Source organism: Cervus elaphus, chromosome 26 (assembly GCF_910594005.1).
Source record: "Cervus elaphus chromosome 26, mCerEla1.1, whole genome shotgun sequence".
In the NCBI taxonomy this organism is placed as follows: domain Eukaryota; kingdom Metazoa; phylum Chordata; class Mammalia; order Artiodactyla; family Cervidae; genus Cervus; species Cervus elaphus.
In genome coordinates this window covers 29,764,995-29,790,797 of record NC_057840.1, presented here as the reverse complement: position 1 = coordinate 29,790,797, position 25,803 = coordinate 29,764,995, and the positions used below count along the sequence as shown (strand labels likewise).

The 25,803-nt window shown below is 38.8% G+C and overlaps 1 protein-coding gene across 2 annotated transcripts in view; it reads right to left on the bottom strand.

The window, feature by feature from the left end:
- GRM1 (glutamate metabotropic receptor 1) overlaps positions 1-25,803 on the bottom strand; it is a 407,028-nt gene that overhangs the window by 260,789 nt on the left and 120,436 nt on the right. For both annotated transcript variants that reach the window (XM_043888557.1, XM_043888558.1), the window contains exon 3: positions 4,046-4,295. In XM_043888557.1, coding sequence (XP_043744492.1) covers positions 4,046-4,295 — 250 coding nt within the window. The remainder of the gene's footprint in view (positions 1-4,045; positions 4,296-25,803) is intronic.

Here is a 25,803-nt window from a genome sequence, read left to right as displayed (position 1 = left end):
AAGACCCTAATGCTGGGAAAGATTGAGGGCAGGAGAAGGGGACGACAGAGGATGAGATGGTTGGATAGCATCACTGACTTGATGGACATGGGCTTGGGTGGACTCCAGGAGTTGGTGATGGACAGGGAGGCCTGGCGTGCTGCAGTTCATGGGGTTGCAAAGAGTCGGACATGACTGAGCAACTGAGCGTTGAGCACATACAAAGTGCTTAGAACAGCACCTGGCATACAGTGAGTCCTAAACAAATGGTGATAACTCACCATTATCATCATCACCATAACAATTAAAATATAATTATAGATATGAAAGTGAAAAGTGAAAGTGAAGTCGCTCAGTCGTGTCCGACTCTTTGCGACCCCATGGACTGAAGCCTACCAGGCTCCTCCGTTCATGGGATTTTCCAGGCAAGAATACTGATTGGGTTGCCATTTCCTTCTCCAGGGGATCTTCCCAACCCAGGGGTCGAACCTGGGTCTCCCACTTTGTAGGCAGACACTTTTACTGGCTAAGAAGCATCTTGAAGGAGGTAGTTTTAAGAACCAAGAAAGAATGATTCTTTTGTGTGATGATTAACTTGGCTATGGTTAGTTAACTTACTTGATAAGAATATTAATCCAATTTGTCCAAAGTCAAAGGTTTGATTTTTACGTGGATGTGCTGGCTACATTCCATGACCACAAATTAAGACACTAATTCTAAGCAGTTCTATTCAATAAATTCTCCAGGTTTTTACAAGGTGACTGGCAAAAAGTGTACATTTATTAATCTAAATTCATGAATAACTTGAGAAAAAATGAATCTATAAATACATTCTTTTTGAACATAGTTCAGTCATATAGTCTTAATATTATATATTAAGACCATAAATTTGACCATAAATTAAGACCATAAATTTCAGAACTGGAAAAATATTTAAAGATGATCTGGAGCCAAGTCATTAATTTTTATAAGGAAAAAAGACAGTCAGAGACAGAAAGTGACTTAAAATCACATGATTACTCTGTGGCTGAACTAGAACTCTTAGCTCATATTTTGTTTTATTTTTCCACACATATATTCATTAAATACAGGATTTTTAAGGTCTCTGAGAACTTTCTAAAATTCTATTTGTCATGATGGTTTATTATTCCATTACAAAGAACTCAGTCCCGGTGACAGAATGTAGACTTTGAAGACCATTGCTAGGACTTTGTTATGAGAAAAATTAAAAGCCATTTTCAGGCATTGAGCATGTAAGATTAAAAGACATTACCTGACTTAAATTTTTTTTTCTGACTTAAATTTTTAAAAGACCCCTTTGCCTTAAGAATAGATGTGGGAAGGGGCAAGGATCAAGTAATAGGTTTTTACAAAAACCCAAGGGAGAGATGATGTTGGCTTCGACTAGGATGGTAATAGAAAGAATGGTATTAAGTCGTCAAAGTCTGGATATGTTTTGACTGTAGCACAATGTTTCTTTCTGTGTTGGATGTGAAGTGTAAGAGAAAAGAGGAGTCAATGGAGGCAAAGGAATATAAATCTCCATTCAGGAATTTCTATTATTTTTTTCTTAACTAAATGTATCTTGCTACAGTATACAGCATTATTTACTTCTCTTCATCTCTATGAAAAGAGGTCCATCACCATCTACACAATGTCTTCTCTGAAATCAGCAGCATCCAGAATTAAACCATGTATTGTGAAAGAAACTAAATGGTGGCTCCTGACCTCAAAGGAGTTTATCATTTGGTAAATTAAAGCCCCTTATATGGGGAGGAGATACATCTGACAGCATTACAAATGTAGCTAGAAGTTGCAACTTGGTCACTTCTGGACATGTCTGCCGAAATTAGGGAACCAAGCTCATCAAATGTCATTGGCATGAGGAACAGGGGAGTGTTTGGGTTGGAATTCATCATACAGGAATTGGGAGAATCAAGCTTCTGAAGGAAAGGCTAATTAAGTACGCCATAGTGTTATTTCTTGTCTTTATTGCCAGCTCAGCTCCCTCTGGACTCATATCTAGATTCATATCTCTCCCAAGGAAGGGAGAGAGCTGTGAACAGAGTGGAAAAAGGCTGTTTTCCATCAAATGCTCTAATATATCAGAGTAAAAGCCACTCTGATAGACCCTCACGGTATACAGCCCAGAAAATCAGAAAGCGCTGTGTGTCGTAGCTTTGACATCTCCAGGGTTCCAAGCTTTACTGGCAGTGACTATTGTACAGGGAAGGATCCTTAGAAGCACAGGTGCTCATTGTGATCACAGTATATTTAGGATACATCAGTAGAACCCAGAAGAGGTGAGGCAGAGAAAGAGAGGAGTAAAAGAAGGAGATATCCCAGGTAGCTGACGTCATCAGGAGGAAGCACATGTGAGACTCAGAAATACCTATATGGACTCAGTTCCATTATTAGCAGGTAAGCAAGACCCACAGAGATAAGATAAGGGAATGAACTCTTAACACTCCAATTACTCACTACAGAATTTTGTATAAACACATTTCATAACCAAGTAGTCTTTATACCCCGCCAAAGCTCACATATTTGCTACATTCTGTTCAAGATCTCCAGAATCCAGGTAGTGAGCTTCTCTTTGGAGATATTAAACAAATGAATCCAGCAAAACAGACTTTTCTTTTGAAAATGGTAAACATGAGAATTTTCTAGAAAAACCAGCACCCTTCATAAAAGCAGTCACTTTAAAAATCAATTCAAAAAAATCAATTAAAAAATTAAATATCTGTGTGCCATCTGCCCTGGTACATATATTAAGAATGTTATTCCATGTAACATTTCAACAATGCTGCTTACATTCTTTTTCACTCATAAAGGAAGTAACATTCCTTCTTTAAACACTCCTTCTTTAGAGATGCCTTCTTAAATAGCTTAACACAACTGCATCATGTCAAAAAAGCCAAAAAGACACTCTGTGGCAGTGTGCCAATTTCACCCAAAATCAATCATTTTTTTTAATCTTGAGTTATACTTTGACCTTGACTTCATAGTTCTTCATGCCTAGAGATCATTTCTTTGTTTCTTTATTCATTTAATTGTATTTCTGTCCTACCTTCTACTCAAAAGTCTTTGATTGACTCTGTGCATCTAGCTCCAGATCATAATGAGGTTGGTTTTACTAGCATTTCAGTCATGATCACAAGGGCAGGTCAGAAGGGAAAGGTCCTGGGTGAGTGTCCACACCACTGCTGCCCACTTTCCTAGAGAAGGGGGCCAGTGGTGAAGGCACTTTGGCAGTGAGAAAAGATTGTACTCTAGCCAGAAGAGAAGATGGAGGAGAAAAAGAGATCTGGAAAAAATGAGTGGGACAGAGTCAGAGATCAGTGGGAGCTTTCATTCTGGTACATTTGGTAGGTTCCTTGGAAAAATTCATCAGTTCTGTCATGTATTCATATTAGAAGAAGGCAAATTAAACAACATACCTGTTAGGTCAAAGAACCTATGAAAAATATGATGATACTGAAAATCTATTCCCACACATGGTATAGAAAGAATACAGACTTAGGAACCTACCACCTGCAATTCCAGAAATTACATGCAGACAGCATCACTATTTGCCATCCCATAAACATAAGGGATTATATGACCAAGAACCAGAGTTTGGCTGCATGTCCACACCTGCATTCAGCTAGTCTTTTACATTTAAGATCTGAATATATATTTCCATCTTCACTACTACCCTTCATCCACCAAGACCTCATTAAGTTATCTATGCTTAGGAATACAAGACAAAAGCATTTCTGTGGTTTGGGGAGGAGGAGAGGTAGAAGCCCAGAAGCAAAAGGAAAGAACAATTCATCAGGACAAAACATTCTAGCAACAATTTCCCGCTTTCTTCTGAAACAATCTCAATATCTTGTCATCCACTGCTCTGCTCTTCTTTATCATGAAAATGGCAATCGCCCCACTCTCAGTGAGATTCGGGACCAAAGCACATCTCATTGTTTTGGAGTCAGGGAGTCCAGTTTAATGAGCGCAAGTACATGTGTGCCAAAGTGTGTGTGTGACAGAGAGAGAGAAAGAGAGGGAGAAAGAGATAGAAATTTACCTTCCGATGAGTGAGAACTCGCCCACGACGCCAAGGCGCCGCATGGCGCTCAGGAGGCCCCGGACGGTCATCCCTTCGCAGAAGCACACCACCACTCTGGCCTTGGGAAGCCGTTCTCGGAGCTTGCGCAGGAGTCGGTCAAAGCTCTTCTCCCCAGCGTTGCTGTAGATTTTGTCTGAGTGGGCGATGCAGAGGCCTTCCTGGGCGGCCAGCTCTTTGAAAGCATCCATTCCGCTCTCCCCATAATTCCCTGTCCAGAAACAACCAGCAGATGTTCAAGACAATCTGAAAAGGACTGCACTCACAAGCTGGAATAAAGACTCATTAGTCCCAGAGAACAGAAAGAACAGACTTGCCAAGTAATTTGAAAATATAGCTGGGACTGAAGGAAGATCTGGATGGAGTAAAGAAAATAATCAAATATAATCAAACTATCAACTCTGAAAGAAATAGAAAATTAATAACTTGGGTGTCCACAGTGAAATGGTTTTGAAACATAAAAGATGCTGTCCTGTTTTACAGCCATCATCACTAGTGGTTGTTCCAGATTTTAGTGATATGGGAGAGGTCAGCACGTTGGGATAGGAAGTCAATCAGCACAATGAGACGTGTTCAGTTGAGGACTTGCTTCATCTGGCTGCCAGGTTAAGAGCAGACACTCACGCTGATAGCAAGTCCTGCCACGTTTCCATGAAGAGTGAGTAAGCCAAGCAAATGGAGCACCTGGCTAGGCTGGAATACACAGATAAAAACCTGCTACAGGGCTCAATCAAAGCTGCTACAGGGATCAATCGTAAAATTCTTTCACTTTATCAACATCCTCTGATAAAGTGAAAGAATTATGGGAGATTTGGTCTTATGCTTTGATTTTAATATTATTATAATAAAATATACATTAAAAGTAAGAAATAGAAATCAATGAAATAAAACATGTATCAGGACTTCTTCCCTGGTGGTCCAGTGGTTAAGGGTCTGCCTGCCAGTGAAGGGGACACAGGTTTGATCCCTGACTCAGAAGATTCCACATGCCCCTGGACAGCTAAGCTCCTGCCCCACAACGACTGAAGCCCACAAGCCTAGAGCTCCGGCTTCGCAGGAGAAGCCACTGCGATGAGAAGCCCAGGCACCGCGACTAGGGTGGAGCCCATGCTCGTCCTAACTAGAGAAAGCCTGTGCACAACAATGAAGACCTGGTGCGGAAATAAATAAATGACAAAAACCCCACAAAAGACAAATGTCACATCATGTCAGTCCCCCATCTCTCTATTTCATGGATGAATTTAGCCCCCGCCTCTTCTGTACCTCCACTCCTGTCTCCAAGTTTAGGGATTTTGGTACCCATGTAAATGACCCAATATCATATCCTCACATTTTCTCAACCTCCTCTATCCAGTGATATTTCCTGTAACTCAGCGACTTTCATGTTCACACATTTAACCGTGTATTCACAAATGTTTCTAATATCTCTGAATGTGGATATCCAGCATCCCAGTCTCTTGTTTTTGTCCTCATCATCTGAGCGCAGATATTTTACTACCCCATCTCCAGCAATTTTTTAACCTCATGTTTTATTTTGTACTCAACTCAAAGTAACCTGCCAGTTTATACTGATCATATCCCTTGATTTTTTAAATTTTTGTACATTCCCTGAAATTTTTTCTTATTTAATTTTCTCTTCCCCCTAGTTCCATGAGAACATCTTGTTCTGAATAAGCCATAATTCATTTATTGAATGATGTAGTCTTAGTATTTAGAATAATTCTAGACACTAAATGCACAGTAAAACTACATTTGTTATAACAACCCAGTAGAGGAAGAGGCAAAAATTATAAATAAGCAATGTAAACAAAATAAGTAAAAGTGGGTAATAGTATATGAAAAAAATCACCGAATCTCACTAATTATGAAGACAGTACAGTTAAAACAAGATACTATTTTTTCATGGTACTATCTATTTATCAGATTGTCAGAATTTCAAAGATTCATGACATTCATTATTGGCAAGGCACAAATACACTCACTTGTGGTAAGAGTAGTTCAAATTTTAGTGGACAGTTTGGCAGTAGCTTTCAAATTTTTTCAAGGTAAATATCATATATCACATTTATTGCATAAAATATAGCAAGAGTTAAGTAAAAGAACTTTAAAACAATGATACTATCCATTAAGAACTTACTATTGAAATCTCGATATCTATAAAATTTTCATGGACATTGTTGAAACCTAATAAGATTATCCTGTCTTTTTTAAAAGAAAGCGTTCTTCACTCTGTATAATGGGCTCAGTTTCATCCATCTCATTAGAACTGATTCAAATGAATTCTTTTTAATGGCTGAGTAATATTCCATGGTGTATATGTCCCACAGCTTCCTTATCCATTCATCTGCTGATAGGCATCTAGGTTGCTTCCATGTCCTGGCTATTATAAACAGTGCTGTGATGAACATTGGAGTGAAACAGATCACCAGCCCAGGTTGGATGCATGAGACAAGTGCTCGGGCCTGGTGCACTGGGAAGACCCAGAGGGATCGGGTGGAGAGGGAGGTGGGAGGGGGGATCGGGATGGGGAATACATGCAAATCCATGGCTGATTCATGTCAATGTATGACAAAACCCACTACAATATTGTAAAGTAATTAGCCTCCAACTAATAAAAATAAATGGAAAAAAAATAAATAAAAGAAAGCATTCTTGCTTCCTGTTCATAATACTAAATTACCAAATTAAAGTTTTTGCCTCTTCTTTTAACTACCTTCAGTGGCCTCATACAGTCCAGTGAAGCCCAAATGGAAGATTGAATACATGGCAAAATCCTCAGCTCCCTGGACTTTGGAAGCATATCATGGCTCAGACAAGAGGCACTGACTGATAAAAAAAAAAGGGGGGGGGGGACGGGGAAGACTGCAGCTGGCAAGTGAATGGCTCATCTGTCTGCAGCAGAGGGTTACAAGGAAGGAAGTCAGATGCCGCTTACTCACAATAAAGGCAGGTTCGGAAATCTACGAGGTACATAGACATCATCAGCCAACTCTTTCAGCCAAAGGCACTAAAAAGGCATCATAAGATGGTTTACAAGCGAAGCAACTCAACTGCTAGGGTCTATCTTTGGACTCCGATCACAGAAAATGGTTTTACTCTTTTATCAAAACACAAGCAGACTAAATGAGCAAGAATATTCTATGCATTCAAGTAAGAAAATCCTTGGTTTTCAATCTAGTAAAAGCTTTAGACATACTCTGTCCAAACCCTTCAGGCTACAACAAGGAAATTGGGCCAAGTAAAATGGCTCACCAATAGTCATGAAGCTTCTTTGTGTTAGAATGGGAACAGTCTACCTTATTCCAAGTTATTGCTTGTTTCTCTTTTATTTTTTTGACAGTTTGAAAGAATTCTCATTGACCAACTTAATAGCAACAAGCAATTGAACATGTATGTTTTTATAATTTTTTAAAAAAATGTCAGCATAGTTTAATTGCTTCTATGACATACTTGTTTCAATTTCTTTATTCATATTTTCTTGTTTGGAGGGTAGTTATTCACTATACCAATTGATTGAGAGCTGAATATGATGTGATAGACCATATTTAAACTGCTCATTTCTCTTATGAAGGCTTATCCAAACTAGCATATTTCTATGAAAGTAATTCTAATACAAGAACAAGAATAGTAACTTGCACATTTATAAATCTTTTTATTTTAAATATCACATTCATAAATATTACCTCGTGTACTAGTTACATTGATGACAGTACTAGATACAAATACTATACAAAAGAGGAAGAAAATTACCTCTAGGAAACTTAAAATCACATTGCAGTACTTTTATTTAGTAGAATGACATGGCAAACTTGAATGTAAATATTTAAAAGAGATGCTGTAGGTTAGGAATCAGGAAAGTCTGCCTAAAGAAAGTGCCTCTTGTTGGCAAGGATATGGAGAAAAAGGAATCCTTGGACATTGTTGTGTATGCATACTAAGTGGCTTCAGTCATGTCTGACTCTTTGCAACCACCAGTCTCCTCTGTCCATGGGATTCTCCAGGAAAGAACGCTGGAGTGGGTTGCCATGCCCTTCTCCATGGGATCTTCCCTATCCAGGGATTGAACTTGGGTCTCCTGCATTGCAGGCAGACTTTTTATCATTTGAGTCACCATTGTTGGCAGGGATGTAAATTGGTACAGCAATTATGGAAAACAATATGAAGTTCTCCACAATTTTTAAATGGAACTGCTATATGATCCAGAAATCACTTTGAAAGTGAAAGTTTCTCAGTCGTGTCCAACTCTTTGCAATCCCATGGATTGTAGCTGTCAGGCTCCTCTGTCCATGGAATTCTCCAGGCCAGAATACTGGAGTGGGTAGCCACTCCCTTCTCCAGGGGATCTTGCCAACCCAGGGATCAAACCCAGGTCTCCCACATTGCAGGCAGATTATTTATCATCTGAGCCACCAGGGAACTAATCCCTCTACTAGGGGTATAAATAAAAGAAATGAAATGATTATCTCAAATAGCAAAGATATGGAACTAGCCTAAGTGTCCGTTGATGGGTGAATGGATAAAGAAAATGTAATAATATGTTATATACACATGGAGTGGAATATTATTCAAAAACATGAGCCATAAAAATGAAATATAAGCCACAAAATGGAATATTTGTCATTAAAAATGAAGGTAAGGCCATTATAGTCAAACTTGTGATTTTCCAGTAGTCATGTGTGAATGTGAGAGTTGGATCATAAAGAAAGCTGAGCACAAAACTGAGCTTTCAAACTGTGGTGCTGGAGAAGAGACCTAAGAGTCCCTTGGACTGCAAGGAGATCAAACAAGTCAATCCTAAAGGAAATCAACCTTGAATATTTGTTGGAAGGACTGATGCTGAAGCTGAAGTTCTAATCCTTTGGCCACCTGATACAAAGATCCAACTCCCTGGAAAAGATCCTGATGCTAGGAAAGATTGAGGGAAGGAGGAGAAGGGAGTGATGGTTGGATGTTTGGATGGCATCACTGACTCAGTGGACATGAGTTTGCACATACTCTAGGATATAGTAAAGGACAGAGAAGCTTGGCATGCTGTAGTTCATGGGGTAACAAAGATTTGGACACAACTTAGTGACTGAACAACAACAAAGGCCACCATTTGCAATAACATTGGTGAACTTAGAGGACATTGTGTTAAGTGAAATAAGCTAGACATAGAAAGACAAATACTGTATGATCTCTTTTATATGTGAAATCTAAAAAAGTCAAGTTCAGAGAGCCAGAGTAGATGAGTGGTTACCAGAAGTAAGTGAATGGAGAAACTGGGGAGATGTTGGTCAAGAATGGAAAATTTCAGTTATGAGTAAGTTCTGGGGATCTAATGTATAACATGGTGACTATACAGTTAGTGATATACAGTTATATACATATATATATATATATATAATCAGTTCAGTCACTCAGTCATGTCTGACTCTTTGCAACCCCATGAATTACAGCATGCCAGGACTCCCTGTCCATCACCAACTCCCAGAGTCCACCCAAACCCATGTCCATTGAGTTGGTGATGCCATCCAACCATCTAGTCCTCTGTTGTCCCCTTCTCTTCCTGTCCCCAATCCTTCCCAGCATTAGGGTCTTTTCCAATGAGTCAACTCTTCACATGAGGTGGCCAAAGTACTGGAGTTTCAGCTTCAACATCAGTCCTTCCAATGAACACCCAGGACTGATCTCCTTTAGGACGGACTGGTTGGATCTTCTTGCAGTCCAAGGGACTTTCAAGAGTCTTCTCCAACACCACAGTCAAAAAGCATCAATTCTTCCCCACTCAGCTTTCTTCACTGTCCAACACTCACATCCATACTACTGGAAAAACCATAGCCTTGACTAGACGGACCTTTGTCGGCAAAGTAATGTCTCTGCTTTTAAATATGCTATCCAGGTTGGTCATAACTTTCCTTCTAAGGAGTAAGTGTCTTTTAATTTCATGGCTGCAATCACCACCTGCAGTGAGCCTGGAGCCCAAAAAATAAAGTCTGACACTGTTTCCACTGTTTCCCATTCTATTTCCCATGAAGTGATGGGACTGGATGCCATGATCTTAGTTTTCTGAATGTTGAGCTTTAAGCCAACTTTTTCACTCCTTCATTTTCATCAAGAGGCTTTTTAGTTCCTCTTCACTTTCTGCCATAAGGGTGGTATCGTCTGTATATCTGAGGTTATTGATATTTCTCCTGGCAATCTTGATTCCAGCTTGTGCTTCCTCCAGCCCAGCATTTCTCATGATGTACTCTGCATATAAGTTAAATAAGCAGGGTGACAATATACAGCCTTGATGTACTCCTTTTCCCATTTCGAACCAGTCTGTTGTTCCATGTCCAGTTCTAACTGTTGCTTCCTGACCTGCATACAGGTTTCTCAAGAGACAGGTCTGATGGTCTGGTATTCCCATCTCTTTAAGAATTTTTCGTAGTTTATTATGATCCACACAGTCAAAGGCTTTGGCATAGCTAATAAAGCAGAAATAGATGTTTTTCTGGAACTCTCTTGCTTTTTCTGTGATCCAGAAGATGTTGGCAATTTGATCTCTCGTTCCTCTGTCTTTTCTAAAACCAGCTTGAGCATCTGGAAGTTCACGGTTCACATATTGTTGAAGCCTGGTTTGAAGAATTTTGAGCATTACTTCACTAGTGTGTGAGATGAGTTCAATTGTGCCATAGAATGAGCATTCTTTGGCATTGCCTTTCTTTGGGATTAGAATGAAAACTGACCTTTTCCAATCTTGTGGCCACTGCTGAGTTTTCCAAATTTGCTGGCATATTGAGTGCAGCACCTTCACAGCATCATCTTTCAGGATTTGAAATATCTCAACTGGAATTCCATCACCTCCACTAGCTTTGTTTGTAGTGATGCTTTCTAAGGCCCGCTTGACTTCACATTCCAGGATGTCTGGCTCTAGTTGAGTGATAATCACAATCGTGATTATCTGGGTCATGAAGATCTTTTTTGTACAGTTCTTCTGTGTATTCTTGCCACCTATTCTTAATATCTTCTGCTTCTGTTAGGTCCATACCATTTCTGCCCTTTATCGAACCCATCTTTGCATGAAATGTTCCGTTGGTATCTCTGATTTTCTGGAAGAGATCTCTAGTCTTTCCTGTACTGTTGTTTTCCTCTATTTCTTTGCATTGATCACTAAGGAAGGCTTTTTTTTTTTTTTATCTCTGCTTGCTATTCTATGGAACTCTGCATTCAGATGGGAATATCTTTCCTTTTCTCCTTTGCTTTTCACTTCTCTTCTTTTCACAGCTATTTGAAAGGCGTCCTCAGACAGTCATTTTGCTTTTTTGCATTTCTTTTCCATGGGGATGGTCTTAATCCCTGTCTCCTCTACAATGTCACGAAACTCCGTCCATAGTTCATGAGGCACTCTATCAGATCTAGTCCCTTAAATCTATTTCTATTACTTCCACTGTATAATCATAAGGGATTTGATTTAGATCATATCTGAATGGTCTAGTGGTTTTCCCTACTTTCTTCAATTTAAGTCTGAATTTGGCAATAAGGACATAATGATAATAATCTATAGCTAATAATATGTGTTGTATACTTTAAATTTGCTGAGTTTCTTAAATGTTCTCAGAAAAAACAAGAGAACTAACTATGTGAGGTAATGAATGTGTGAATTAACTTGACTGTGGTAATCATTTCACAAAGTATATGTATATCAAACTACCACATTGCACACCTTAAACATACACTATTTTGTTTGTCAATTATACCTCAAAAATTTGGGGGGAAAGAACATGCTTTTATTCTGGATCTTAAAATAGAAACAAATTTTTCCACAGATAGAAAGAAAACTAAAGGACATGTACTGTTTGCCTGCCTCCCAGGTCACAGTCAAATGATGCCAGCCCGAAAATAAATTACTTAGCACAGAACCTGCCTTCTGTCTCCCTTCCCCTTTCCATCTGACCACCCAGACCTCCCTTTGCCTTTCCTGGTAATGAGGAATTTTTAAAGATATTTTTCTGTGAGGCTTGAAAGGAGTTTTGAATAGATAAAGAAGTGATATAATAAAACTCTTTAAAGTGCTATATAAGTTTTAATACCAAAGAATCCCAAAGGAAATCAGTCCTGAATATTCATTGGAAGGACTGATGCTGAAGCTGAAACTCCAATACTTTGGCCACCTGATGCAAAGAACTGACTCATTGGAAAAGACCCTGATGCTGGGAAAGATTGAGGGCAGGAAGAGAAGGGGACAACACAGGATGAGATGGTTGGATGGCCTCACCAACTCAAGGGACATGAGTTTGAGCAAGCTCTGGGAGTTGGTGATGGACAGGGAAGCCTGGCATGCTGCAGTCCATGGGGTTGCAAAGAGTCGGATATGACTGAGTGACTGGACTGAATTGAAGTGTTAATACTCTTCAGTGGTAAGGAGCTGCATATTTTCATTCAATTATCAAATAGCTTATTGAGCTCTCAATTTTAAAAAAATCCCTAGGCTCTGCACTTTGAAGAGTTGCCCAGAATTATTGGACTTTGGCTTTGCCTCCAATTTGATGACTATTTGCTATGTGTCTGGCACTGTGCTAAATACCTAAGCAGTTTATTCTTTCATCAGAAGCACTCCATATAAAAGTTATAGCTCGGATGGGAATGTGGATGCTCTAAGAAGTTATATACTTTGCCTAAGATCAAACAGTGAAAGTAGGATTCAACATCTAACAAGAAGCTCTCGCTCATAACCACCATTTTATACTGCTTCCTACACAGACTTATCATACAGCTCTGACGTCATGACACAAGCACACAGAATACAACAGCAGTACTAAGCTGAATGTGCTACATGTGGTATGCAAAACACCACCATCCTAAATTTCTGAATGAGAAAGCAGAGATGACCAGAGAATACCTCTAGGGAAAAGCAGGAATGAAACTGAGTTCTTGAAGAATGTAAGGAAGGGTCTGGCTTTCAGGGGGAGTGGAAGTGAATGAGAATCCACAAGAGGTAGTTTTAGAGACAAGGAGTAGAGAAGGTTCCCTGGAGCAGAAGGTTCTTGGTTTATAGAACCACACTCTGTACCGCAGATCTCGAGTAAAGCATCTGGCATACCACTACAAGAGTGCAACATGGAAATGTGCTATAGGTTGCTGAGTTGTAGCAGATTTTATCATAGACTTTATCACTGTTATGATGTTGCCCAAATCCTAGAGAGTAAGAGAGAGAAGGAAGAATGGCATCTGACAAAGCCCATAAAATATAAAATTGAAATATGTTGAAACATTTTTATTCTACCTTAGTTATATAAGAAAAAGATTTATAGAGAGTATTCTGTAAATATTCTGTAAAAATTCTGTAAGAACATTCTGTAAATTTGCCAAGTATCAAGATATTCTGCAAAATAAGCCTTTAAATAGAATATATGTGGGGCGGTTAATGAGAGAGAACATGGGGTTTGCAAATAAATCTCTATAGTTTGAATAACAAAAGTATCTAAACATATTAGATGTGGACATTATACAAGGGCAAAGTTAATAAAAGTACTGAAAATGGGGTAAAAACTAGAACTATCTCAAGAGCATAAAAAACAATGACAACACCTCAATTTTTTAAGCTATAGTAATTTTTTAAGTTAGGTATTATTGGTGTCCTACAGCCCATGGGATCACAAAGAGTTGGACATGACTTAGTGACTGAACAACAACAACAGATATGATTATTATCAGATCATACTGACAGACATTAATTCACAAAAGATTGATTTGTAGTGATTTGGTAGGTAAGTTTCACTAACAAGCTATGAAATAAAATTGTCTTGGATTTCATAATCACCTGTATGAACTATCATCATGGGAAAAAGTAGGCACTTAAGGCTGGTCTTTTTATTGATTGTTTTTTCTTCAACTCTTAAAACATTGAGGATATATTTAAGAAGCAATCTGAATTCTATTTGGTGGCTATAATAACATTTCAGCATTTATTTTGAATGAAGTCCAATTCCTGTTACTGCATCTTCGTAAATGACCTTGGTCAAACAACAGGACTCAAAATACCTCATCCCTACATATGTACAACTCAGTTATATGAGGGGAAATATTTATACAGGGAAAATATGTAGATATGTCTTCACTTTCCTTAAAGAAGGAATGGTGTTACTTTCAAAGATTCATTAGTCTTATGCACTAGACTCCCTTAGTCTCTGTCTTACTTGATGCTTACATTCCTCCCTTGGTATTCTGTGGTAGTGTTAGAATATTGTGTTGTGTTGTTGTTTAGTCCCCAGAACTATTATTGTGTTGCTGTTTATTCTAACTCATGTCTGACTCTGCAACCCCATGGACTACAGCCCATCATGCTCCTCTGTCTATAGGATTTACCAGGCAAGAATACTGGAGAGGGTTGTCATTTCCTTCTCCAGGGGCTGTTCCCGAACCAGGTATCAAACCCTGTCTCCTGCATTAGCAGATGGATTCTTTACAAACTGAGAAGCCCAGGAAGCCCCTGGTTGATGATACATCCCTTGAGTTATGGGCCAGTCCCTATCCAAGGTCCTGAAAACTTATTATTCTGCCTCCTGTGACATCTCGGACAAATAAGAAAATATCCCATTTTTAAAAGAACCGTGGTGATGAAAATTGATTTCACAGCACCTTCAAGAAACCTACTTCCAATATCCAATAATCATTACTATCAGTAAAATTTTCTTTGTGATCTAATTCCTGTACAACAAGATCTAAATTTATATCTCCTTCACTCTCAGTGGAGACAGATATCAGCTTGTTTGAATTCTTTCTTTTCTTTTTTTTAAAAGTCTTTCTGGAAGCCACAATTCAGCTTTCTCTCCTCGCAAAGAAACAACCCCTATTCTTTTAACTTTTCCTGGCAACCTTTTATTTGGTTCTCCCACTTAACACGTAGAAAGTGTTATATTTTCCTGCTCCATTCACACACCTGCAGTCAGCATTATGGGTCTGGTCAGTCAGAAGTGAATGAGTCATCACCTGCGTTAGAAGTACACAGGGAATTTATATGCTCGGTCAGTGAAGGATGTGCCTGAGACAAGGCAGTCAGAGCAAACAGAAGAAAATCATTTTTATCAGCAATTTCACAATACCACCTCTAATTATCCCAGTTTGGACAGGTAGAGTTATAGCATCCAAACTGAAGAAGAAGATTAACCAGAAGTGACTTCCATCTCTATGCAATAGGATTGGTCCATCTTTGTCCTTTTGCCCCATCCTGTTTTCAGGTATGACTTACAGCTGAGTAAATGATAAGATGAGTCTTGGAGATGGACCAACCTGGTTTGAATCCTGGATCCTGGATGAAGAGATAGCCTGAAGTATCTTCTTTGGACTTTTCTTTCCTCCTGTGCAAAATGGGGGTCATACCATGCATCTCAAAGGATTGTTGTGATTATTGAACTATATGTGTTAATGAATGCAAAGTTCCTGGAACATAGAAAAATCCAAGGAAGGGTGCCTAGTGTGACTCTCTATGTTTCTCTAAAGTTGTAGAATCTAAAATTGGACATAGGCTTTCTCATTGACTCAAGAGCTTTAGATTCCTTTATTCTGTGTTCCTGTTTATAAAACTCAAGCTCATGACTGTTTCTTTAACAGCAGTTTTTTGCTATCCATTCATGGTCACCTTGTTCCCAAGTTGTACCTAGATCATTTTTTCTGTCATTGGTACAAAAAAAGCAGTTCCTTTTCCATTTTATTTTTGGACTATTGGTGTTTACACAACACATTCAAAAGTCTGTGTTTGTCTATATTGAGTCTCTCTGTTACTGAATCTTCTTTAAGTTTCAGTCACTTAACCTATTTTAGAGTTTTATGTAATACCCCAGTTTGTTGTTTCTCTAACTCAAATTCTTCATGATATGGAGAAAGAAGCTAAGGTAAGGGAAGATGTAAGTGGTATAAAAATATAAAGGACATCATCATTCTTGTAGAAAAGCAGCATTTTATCATCTCAGTTGTCACATGGAAGAAACCGGTTCACAGAAGCAATTCCTATCTTACCCATCCACTGTCCTTGCCTGTGTGATACTGAATATACCATCACAATTTGGGAAAACTATATCTAGTAAAAAGTTCAGAAGAAGTACCCCACACCACACCACAAACACACACACACACACATACACTCACTGTAGTATACTTTTAACGATAATATGTGGTATTGGCAAGAATTCATGGAAATGAGCACTCATATACTGCTAATGGTTGTATAAACTGTTTTGATTTTTTTGGTTGAAAATCTGTAGCAGCAATACTTCAAATTACATTCATATTTTTCAACTCAGAAATTTAAGTTTCAGAAAATAATTCCATTGTCCATTTAGTTTCAGCTACAGAGATCTCCATCATAGCACATAACTGGAAAATATAACAGAAAGAAATGAAAAAAATCCCAAAACAGGCAAGAAAAAATACTGTTTTCTACAGGAAGTGATGGTTAAATAATTATTATATACTGATATAAAGTATACATGCAGCTGTTTTCTACAGTTGTATGAAGTTGTATTCCATGTAAAAGGAATATCATATTAAGTATTAAAATGTTAAAAAATAGTATGCAAACTATAAAGTGAATTTTTAATGTATATGTATGTATATAAAATTTGAAGAATATGCAGAAGATAGAATTAAATATAATTATATTTTTATATTTCTATTATCATTGTTTTTAAATTTACCTAAATAATCATGTATTACTTTGTCAATAAAAATGTTTGAAATAAAAATACATTAGGGTACAGTTTTCATCTGAATATCATGCCTATATCTAATATAGGGTATTCAGAAAACTTTCAGAATGGAAATGAACCTCTCATAAAAACAATGTGATGATTTTTCTTCCTCAACAAAGTAAGAAATACCAATGGCATAGTCACTGTTCTAAAGCTGACCATAAGCTGTGTGCCATTTCCTTGATACATACCTACTTACATTGAGAGGGTCTGTTTAATATATACATACTTCTTGTTTGAAATCCTGAAATCTGATATGAATCTCCTTAATTTATTAACTTAAAGAAGCTGTTAATCTCGTCTTTTTTTTTTCCTAAGATTCAATGAAATTTAGTCTGGGCAATGTAAATTTCATTATCCGCTAAGGTTTTGCCCAAAGAAAAGATAGAAAATGCTCACAACATTCCCTATGCTGTAAATTCCCTACAAAGTCTGGGCAGCAGGTCTGGTCATCTCTTTTCCGTTATAAGGAAACACTTCAAATTGAAGCCAGGATGGTTGGCCCACTGAAGTCCCTCTCCTTTGAGTAAAGGGTTAAAAACAGTGTCAAAGATGTCTAAGTATCATTTGGTTATTATTTTTAATAGAGAATAAAGATGAACAAAATCTGTTTAGCCAGCTACTGTGCCTTTGTGTCCTGGGTATTCTGTGTCATTGAAGGTAAAGAAAATCAAAGTATAACTTGGTCTAGGCAGGATAAGCAATGCTCATGTTACAGATCCTAAGGCAGTGGTACAAAGTGAACATTATAGGGACTTTATTGTTTCACAATTATCTTCATCTAACTTCAGGTCAACCTTGTTGCCTAATTTTGCCATAATTTCTCCATTTATAAAGAAAATATAGGCCTGAGAAAGTGAAGTGTTTTGCCCCAAAAGTGTCAGAGCCAGAATTTGAATTCAGATATGTCTGACCCGGAAAACTATAGTCTTTAATTACTTACCTACAGCATCTTTCATGTTACATACTCTAGTAGTTTTCTATTCATTATCCATTCCCCTATCCTTTCTTACTAAAAAATACCTTTTTGTTTGGGGTGACTGTGCATAGTCAAAGGTATCTACTTTCCCAGACTTTTACAACTAGAAATGCAAAAGTGACCCAATTCCAGACAGTGAGATTTAAGCAGAAGTTGCCAGGTGAGGCTTCTGGGGAAATTTTGAAAAGGTCAGATGAAACAAGTATGCTTCTTAGGCCTTTTGTCCTTTCTTTCTTTACACCAGTGTATGGACCCAGCCTTACATGTGCAGCATCCGTGTTGTCATAATGAGAGGTGAACTATGAGAATGAAGCCTTCACACAAAGTCTGGGGGAGTGGAAAACATAATAGCCCAGGTACCCAGTAGCATGATTACACTTCATTCTAGCCCTGCACTAGCTACCCTTGGATGTCTTCTTGAATGAGAAAGGTGAGACCCAATGTGCAAAACCATCATTAAGATGGTTTTCTGTTATTTGCAGATGAACACATTCTTTATCTTCTATATGACGTTTCAATATAAAAATTCCAGAATGAGAGCCAAAAATCTTGACTCTAATTTGCTGTGACCTTGAATTGTTTACCATTATCTTCTCCTCAAGTTCAAAGTATGGGGTTCATACCAGGAGATCTTTAAGGTCCCTTTCAATATGAGCATTTGGTGATTCTAGAACAATATGAATCAGCACTCTTTCATAATCCCAGGCTTCGTGTCAAAACATATTTCATATTCTCAGAACCCAGAGTAAGCATCTGCTTAGCAAAATTTTTTTCGACAGCTTTTTTCATTCCCAATCTGATTCTCTTACAAGTACACGACTGTAGGGGAGGATAAAGCATTTGTTGTGTAACCATTTAAAGTGTATCTTGCCTGCAGGTTTATTTTTACCAATACTCACTTTTAGGTGTGCAGTCACTAAAAATCAGGGAACAAGACACAGCCCTGCAGAAACAAGCATCATATTGGAAAACAAGCTTGCTTACAGAACAAGCTCATTAGGTGAACCTGAAGTCATAAACAGACACACTGTCCAGCATCATTGGAAGGACATTCAGCAGGAGCCAGCTGTTCCCTCACCCTCGCCGTTCAGCTACTTTTAGCCACCTTTTGCTCAGTGGGATTAACCCAACCCCACTACTAAGCCCTTCGTCTCCTTCTACTTAACCCCACTTTTTGTATCTTTACATCATCAGTAAAACTTGCCATTCAACAAAGTCACAATAGATTTTACCTTGTATCAAAAGGAAATTAGCCTTTGAAGGCAATGTTGTCATTATTTCAAAGGACATGAGAGCCTCGTGCAGGAAATGTAGTGAATTAAAAGGCCCTTGGACTTGTGCATATAAAACCTAATCAGTCCTGCTTTAGTCTAAATATTGTTGCTATTATTTGGTCGTTGAGTCTTGTCTGACTCTTTTCGACCCCATGGACTGCAGCACACCAGGCTTCCCTGTCCTTCACTATCTCATGGAGTTTGCTCAAACTAACTATGGCCATGTGAAAGTACCTGTACTGCCCTGGGTTCCAGTTTTTTTATCCATAAAATAAAGGGGTTGCACTGGATAATATCTGAGACCTCATTAGGAGGCTGTAAGGCCAGCCTTGGTTTTCTACCAAGGTGGGTTTTCTATCAGGGTGGGAAAGACTCATTCCACACCATTTTGTGGACTTCCCTATGGTTCAGATGGTACAGAATCTGCCTGCAATGCAGGAAACCCAGGTTTGATCCCTAGGTTGGGAAGATCTCCTGAAGAAGGGAATGGCAACCCACTCCCATATTCTTGCCTGGAGGATTCCATGGACAGACAGAGGAGCCTGACAGGTCCATGGAGTCACCAACAGTTGAACATGACCACGTGACTAACACACACACACACACACACACACACACACACACACACACACACACACCATTTTTTATCATAGCACCTTAGTCTGACCTGTGCCTCACATGGATTGATTGAGGCTAAATAGAAGACTTTTCTGATGATTTTGCCAATGATCTTGAAGTAATACAATTTGCTTATAGGAAAGATAACATTGCAGAATGGTGAAAAGCAGGTACTCTGAAACCACAGAGTCCTGGGCTCAAATTCTGACTCACCCACTATTTAGTTGTGGGACTTCTGTTGTCATGACCTCTCTGATTTGAGGTTCATCTGTACAAAGAAACTAACAGTATTATCAAAACCACATCTTAGACTTTCTGTAAGGATTAAATGATGTAATAAATGTAAATATTAGCACATGAGAGTTTGTTAGTATTTATTTAGCTAACATTTCTTCAGCTGTAGGTGCTAGGCACTAGGTGAAGCCATTTACTTTCATTATGTCCTTTTGTTCTCAGAAGCCCACAACACATTTCTCACATGATAAAACTGAGGCTTCAAGGTCGCTTCTGTCCCCACACAGCATAAATGAGGGAGAAGGGAACTCAAGCCTGGCCATCAGAGTCCTATTTGACAGGTTGTAGGGGTACCAGATGTGTGAGCATGTGTAGGGATGAGTCAGCTGGGCCAGGGAAACTGCAAGGAAGGGTGACAGGCTGCCTCTATGCGTGATGATGAGCAAGGCAGAGTCACTGAAGGGCCAACTAAGAATACAACCAAGTAAATGTCACTGGGCATTTTATCTGCTCTTCAGGCCAGGGTGTTTGGAATAAGGCTTACATACACTGCTAACAAAAGTGGTAGCAAAGGACTTGGGTCCCTGTAGCTCAAGATGCCTCCTACCCTGATACCTGAAATTCTACCATAGGTAAGACATAACTCCTCTTTCTCCTAAAAAGATAAATCATCCTGGGAAAGATAATCCTTTAAAGCTCTGACATCCTAATCTGATTTGGTTTAGCAGATCTTTCTGAAAGTAGTGGACCACTGGAGGGATCATGATGCCATGGGTATAAGGGGTTGTGAAGCAAAAGAGCACATGGAAGGCAGCGTGTGTCAATTCCACAACACACTAAGTCCCAGGTTCTTTCACATCAATATCTGTGGAGCATTTACAAACACCCCCTGATGGTGACTATTACTCAAAAGTTACACAGTACATTTAACAAGAGAACTACCAAGAAAGAACCTCATAAACATGGAAGATAAGAACATTTAATGACAATGTTAGAGTTAAATATTATATATAGATAAAATACAAAGGAAGAGTTCATGAAGACCCTAAGTGAGAATATCATCCACTGTAATTTCCCTTCACCTATATACATTTCCTTATCCTTATGTATTAATAAAGTATATGATTAATACAGTATATACAGTATATCCCTTCTCCAGCAGATCTTCCCAACCCAGGAATTGAACCTGGGTCTCCTGCATTGCAGGCAGATTTTTTTACCAGCTGAGCTACCAGGGAAGCCTTTGACTGTGTGGATCACAACGAACTGTGGAAAATTCTTAAAGAGATGGGAATAGCAGACCACCTTACCTGCCTCCTGAGAAACCTCTATTCAGGTCAAAAAGCAACAGTTAGAACTGCACATGGAATAACAGACTGGTTCCAAACTGGGAAAGGAGTACTTCCAAGCTATATATTGTCACCCTGCTTGTTTAACTTATATGCAGAGTACATCATGCAAAATGCCAGGCTGGATGAAGCACAAGCTGAAATCAAGATTGCTAGGAGAAATATCAACAATCTCAGATATGCAGATGATACCACCCTTCTAGCAGAAAGTGAAGACAAACTAATGAGTGTCTTGATGAAAGTGAAAGAGGAAAGTGAAAAGGCTGGCTTAAAACTCAACATTCAGAAAACTAAGATCATGGCATCCAGCCCCATCACTTTATGGCAAATAGATGAGGAAACGATGGAAACAGTGACAGGCTTTATTTTCTTGGGCTCCAAAATCACTGCAGATGGTGACTTCAGCCATGAAATTAAAAGTCACTTGCTCCTTGGAAGAAAAGTTATGACAAACTGAGATAGCATACTGAAAAGCAGAGACATTACTTCGCTGACAAAGGTCCACCTAATCAAAGTTATGGTTTTTCCAGTAGTCACGTGTCAGTGTGAGAGATGCACCATAAAGAAAACTGAGCACTGAAGAATTGATGCTTTTGAGCCGTGTGTTGGAGAAGACTCTTGAGAGTCCCTTGGACTGCAAGGAGATCAAACCAGTCAACTGTAAAGGAAATCAATCCTGAATATTCATTGGAAGCACTGATGTTGAAGCTGAAGCTCCAATCCTTTCACCACAGCCACCTGATGCAAAGAACTAACTCATTAGAAAAGACACTGATGCTGGGAAATATTGAATGCAGGAGGAGAAGGGGATGACAGAGGATGAGATGGTTGGATGTCATCACCAACTCGATGAAAATGTTTGAGCAAGCTCCGGGAGTTGATGATGGACAGGGAAGTCTGGCGTGCTGCAGTCCATGCAGTCGCAAAGAGTCGGACACAACTGAGCGAATGAACTGAAATGAACTGAAAGTGGAAACAGTGACAGGTTTTATATTCCTGGTCTCTAAAATCACTGCTGATGATGACTGCAGCCACAAAATTAAAAGACAGTTGCTTCTTGGAAGAAAAGCTATAACAAACCTAGATAGTGTATTAAAAAGCAGAGACATCACTTTACCAACAAAGGTCCATATTGTCAAAGCTGTGGTTATTCCATTAGTCATGTACAAATGTGAGAGTTGGACCATAAAGAAGGCTGAGCACCAAAGAATAGATGCTTTCAAATTTGGGGGCTGAAGAAGGCTCTTGAGAGTCCCTTGGACAGCAATGAGATGAAACTAATCAATCCAAAGGAGATTAACCCTGAATATTCATTAGAAGGACTAATGCTGAAGCTCCAATCCTTTGGCCATATGATGTGAAGAGCCAACTCATCAGAAAAGAACAAATTTAGGGCAGGAAGAGAAGGAGTTGAGAAAGGATGAGATGGTTGGATGGTATCACCAACTCAATGGACATGAGTTTGAGCAAACTCCTGGAGATAGTGAAGGATAGGAAACCCTGATGTGCTACAGCTCATGGAGTCACAAAGAGCAGAACACAACTTAGTGAGTGAACAACAACAGATATTGTTGACTCAGCTCTTCCAATGACACTCTGCAAGTTTTATGGGTACCAAATCACAGTCCTCCAATATCTCTGACTCATTACAGAAAAGTGAGGACAGAAATGTAGAAATTCAAATATGAAGCTGTCTAATCTCCTGTTTTTACAATATCACCATGGGACATTAAAAAAAAAAAACAAGTATTATATCCCAGGAATGGAAAAATAAATTAATGGAAGAGAGTCCATGCACTAGATAAACTCAGGCTTCTGGAAGAGTTGGACATGCTTCATATTTGAAATATATCTAAGTGCAGGACAGAGGAGAAAGCATCTACAGGACAAGAAATTAAGGGCATTAAAACGATATCTTATTCATATGTCTGTTCCCTGGACCCATTCTAATACAGGAGTAACTATAGGTCTTTAAATTTAAAAAAAAACCAAAAGGAAGAAAATAATAAAATGTATGACAATTCCAAATACACACATGTACATAAGCAGACAGACACATGCAGATATATCTGTCTGTGTATGATATAGTAAAAAGCTATCTTTAATGGAAATTAATTTAGATATATTTCATGTGTCCATTAAAATGAAACCATTTTATTTCCTTACTCTTGTTCATTCATAATTTACCAGTACTCTAATGTATGTTGAATTTCTCCATTACCATAATTTCAATCCAAGGCTTCACTATCTCTTTCTCCTTATCATCTTTATGGCCTACCCACATCCGCTCTTATTTTTCCTCAATCCACTCTCAACCTGGATATCATAGCTATTTTAAATACAACTGGATCAATTTATTTGCTTTTTCATATATCTTTAGTGGTTTCCCTCTATGACTTGGGATATAATCCAAAAGTCTCTCATGGCCTGAAAGTTCCCATGGGACGCCCAGCCTCCTTGCCTCCCTTGCTTCTTGCCACTTTGCCAGTTCACTTTTACAGCCACATTGGACTCTTTTAATTTTCCAGTTTGTAAAGTTCTTTCCTTTCTCGGAGCCTCTTGTCATTTGCCTCCCTCTGCCTTTGCCAGTCTTACTTCTATTCATCATTCAGGTTTCAGTCTCTCAGTTCTGACTCCTGCTCATAGAAGTTTTCCCCAACCTTGAAGTAGAAAGTGGCCCCACCTAAGCTCCATCACAATGACAATTTCCTCTATAGCACTTACGACGAGATATGGATGGATGTGTAGTCATGTAGTTATCAGTGTGATTATTTGCTTAATGTCTGCATACTTCCTTAGTGTGCATACCTGGTGAAGGCAAGGACTGTGTCTATATCACCTTTGTCCAGCACAGCGCCTATTTCAACTCAGTAACTCTTGTTGGATGACTCATGAGTAACTGTTGACCAACTGAAGCAGTGAAACATGACAAGTCTGCCTGATAAAATCTTTGTCCCACTAGAATGTGATAACACTGTATTTAAAGTCCTAGAGTAATTTGGGAGGCATGTTTTACTGCCTTTTTACAGCCTGTCCTCTTTAAATGACAGTGTGTACTTTCTGCGTTTCATTTAAAAAAACATATATGTAATTTAATGAAATATTTAAATATTATATATTTATCATATTATATATTATACAAAACATTATAATTATTATATACAACACTATATACATGTATATATGTGTATAAAATATATTGTAACTTGGGGAACTTTAGAGGTTATCCAGTCTATGAATGCGGCTTCCCCAGTGGTTCAGTGGGTAATTGGGAAGATCCCCTGGAGTAGGAAATGGCACCCCACTCCAGTATTCTTGCCTGGAGAATCTCATGCCTGGGAGGCTACAGTCCATGTGGTCGCAGAGAGCCAGACATTACTTAGCACATGGTATATGGTCACATAGTCAAGTCTATGACCCTTGTTTAACAAGTGAAGTCCAAAAATTGAATAAGCCTACCCAAGGTCACAGAGAAAGCTAGTAGCAGTACCTTATCAAAACATATGTGAAACAGCTTGCCAGTCCAGGTTTGATGCATGAGACAAGTGCTCGGGGCTGGTGTACTGGGATGACCCAGAGGGATGGGAATGGGGAGGGAGGAGGGAGGGGGGTTCAGGATGGGGAACACAGGTACACCCATGGCAGATTCGTGTCAATGTATGGCAGAACCACTACAACATTGTAAAGTGATTGGCCTCCAATTAAAATAAATAAGTTTATATTAAAAAAACCCATGGCTTCTAATTTTGGAGACACCACCCCTCCTACCAAGATGCCACATAAAATAGAATTCTAGGTTATTACTGAGATATTATACACACACACACACAAAAAAAGAAAACATAGTAAGAGAAAGCCAGTCTTGAATCTACTTTAATATTATAACATTCTGGGACAGTGGAGACAAATTCATTCTCAGCCTTTGCTCAATGAAATAATGAGATGTGTGCCATCCTCTCAATTCCCAAATCTTGATAAATAGACACCTAGAGGAGTAGACAGTGTTTCAGTTCAGTTCAGTCGCTCAGTCATGTCCGATTCTTTGCGACCCCATGAATCGCAGCATGCCAGGGCTCCCTGTCCATCACCAGCTCCCGGAGTTTACTCAAACTTACGTCCATCGAGTCGGTAATGCCATCCAGCCATCTCATCCTCTGTCATCCCCTTCTCCTGCCCCCAATCCCTCCCAGCATCAGGGTGTTTTCCAATGAGTCAACTCTTCGCATGAGGTAGCCAAAGTACAGTATTTAACTTTTTTAATTTCAGCAGCATATGTAAGGTCCTAGTAGAATTATTATGGAGCTAACTTTTTTCCAAAGAGAAACAATAGGCCTTGGGAGAAATAGAGCCCACTAGGCTCTTTCAATTTACTATCATGAGGTTGGCTAGAAAAGTGGCAAGAACTTTCATCTAAGGTCATCAGTCATGCTAAGAGTGCTAAGTCCACTATAAGAAGAATGATTTAACAAAAGAAGATGAAGATGTGTGATGGTAGATAGCTTTCTGTGCAGGCATTTATTTCCCTCTGGTAATTGAAAAGAACTTCAGAGAGGAT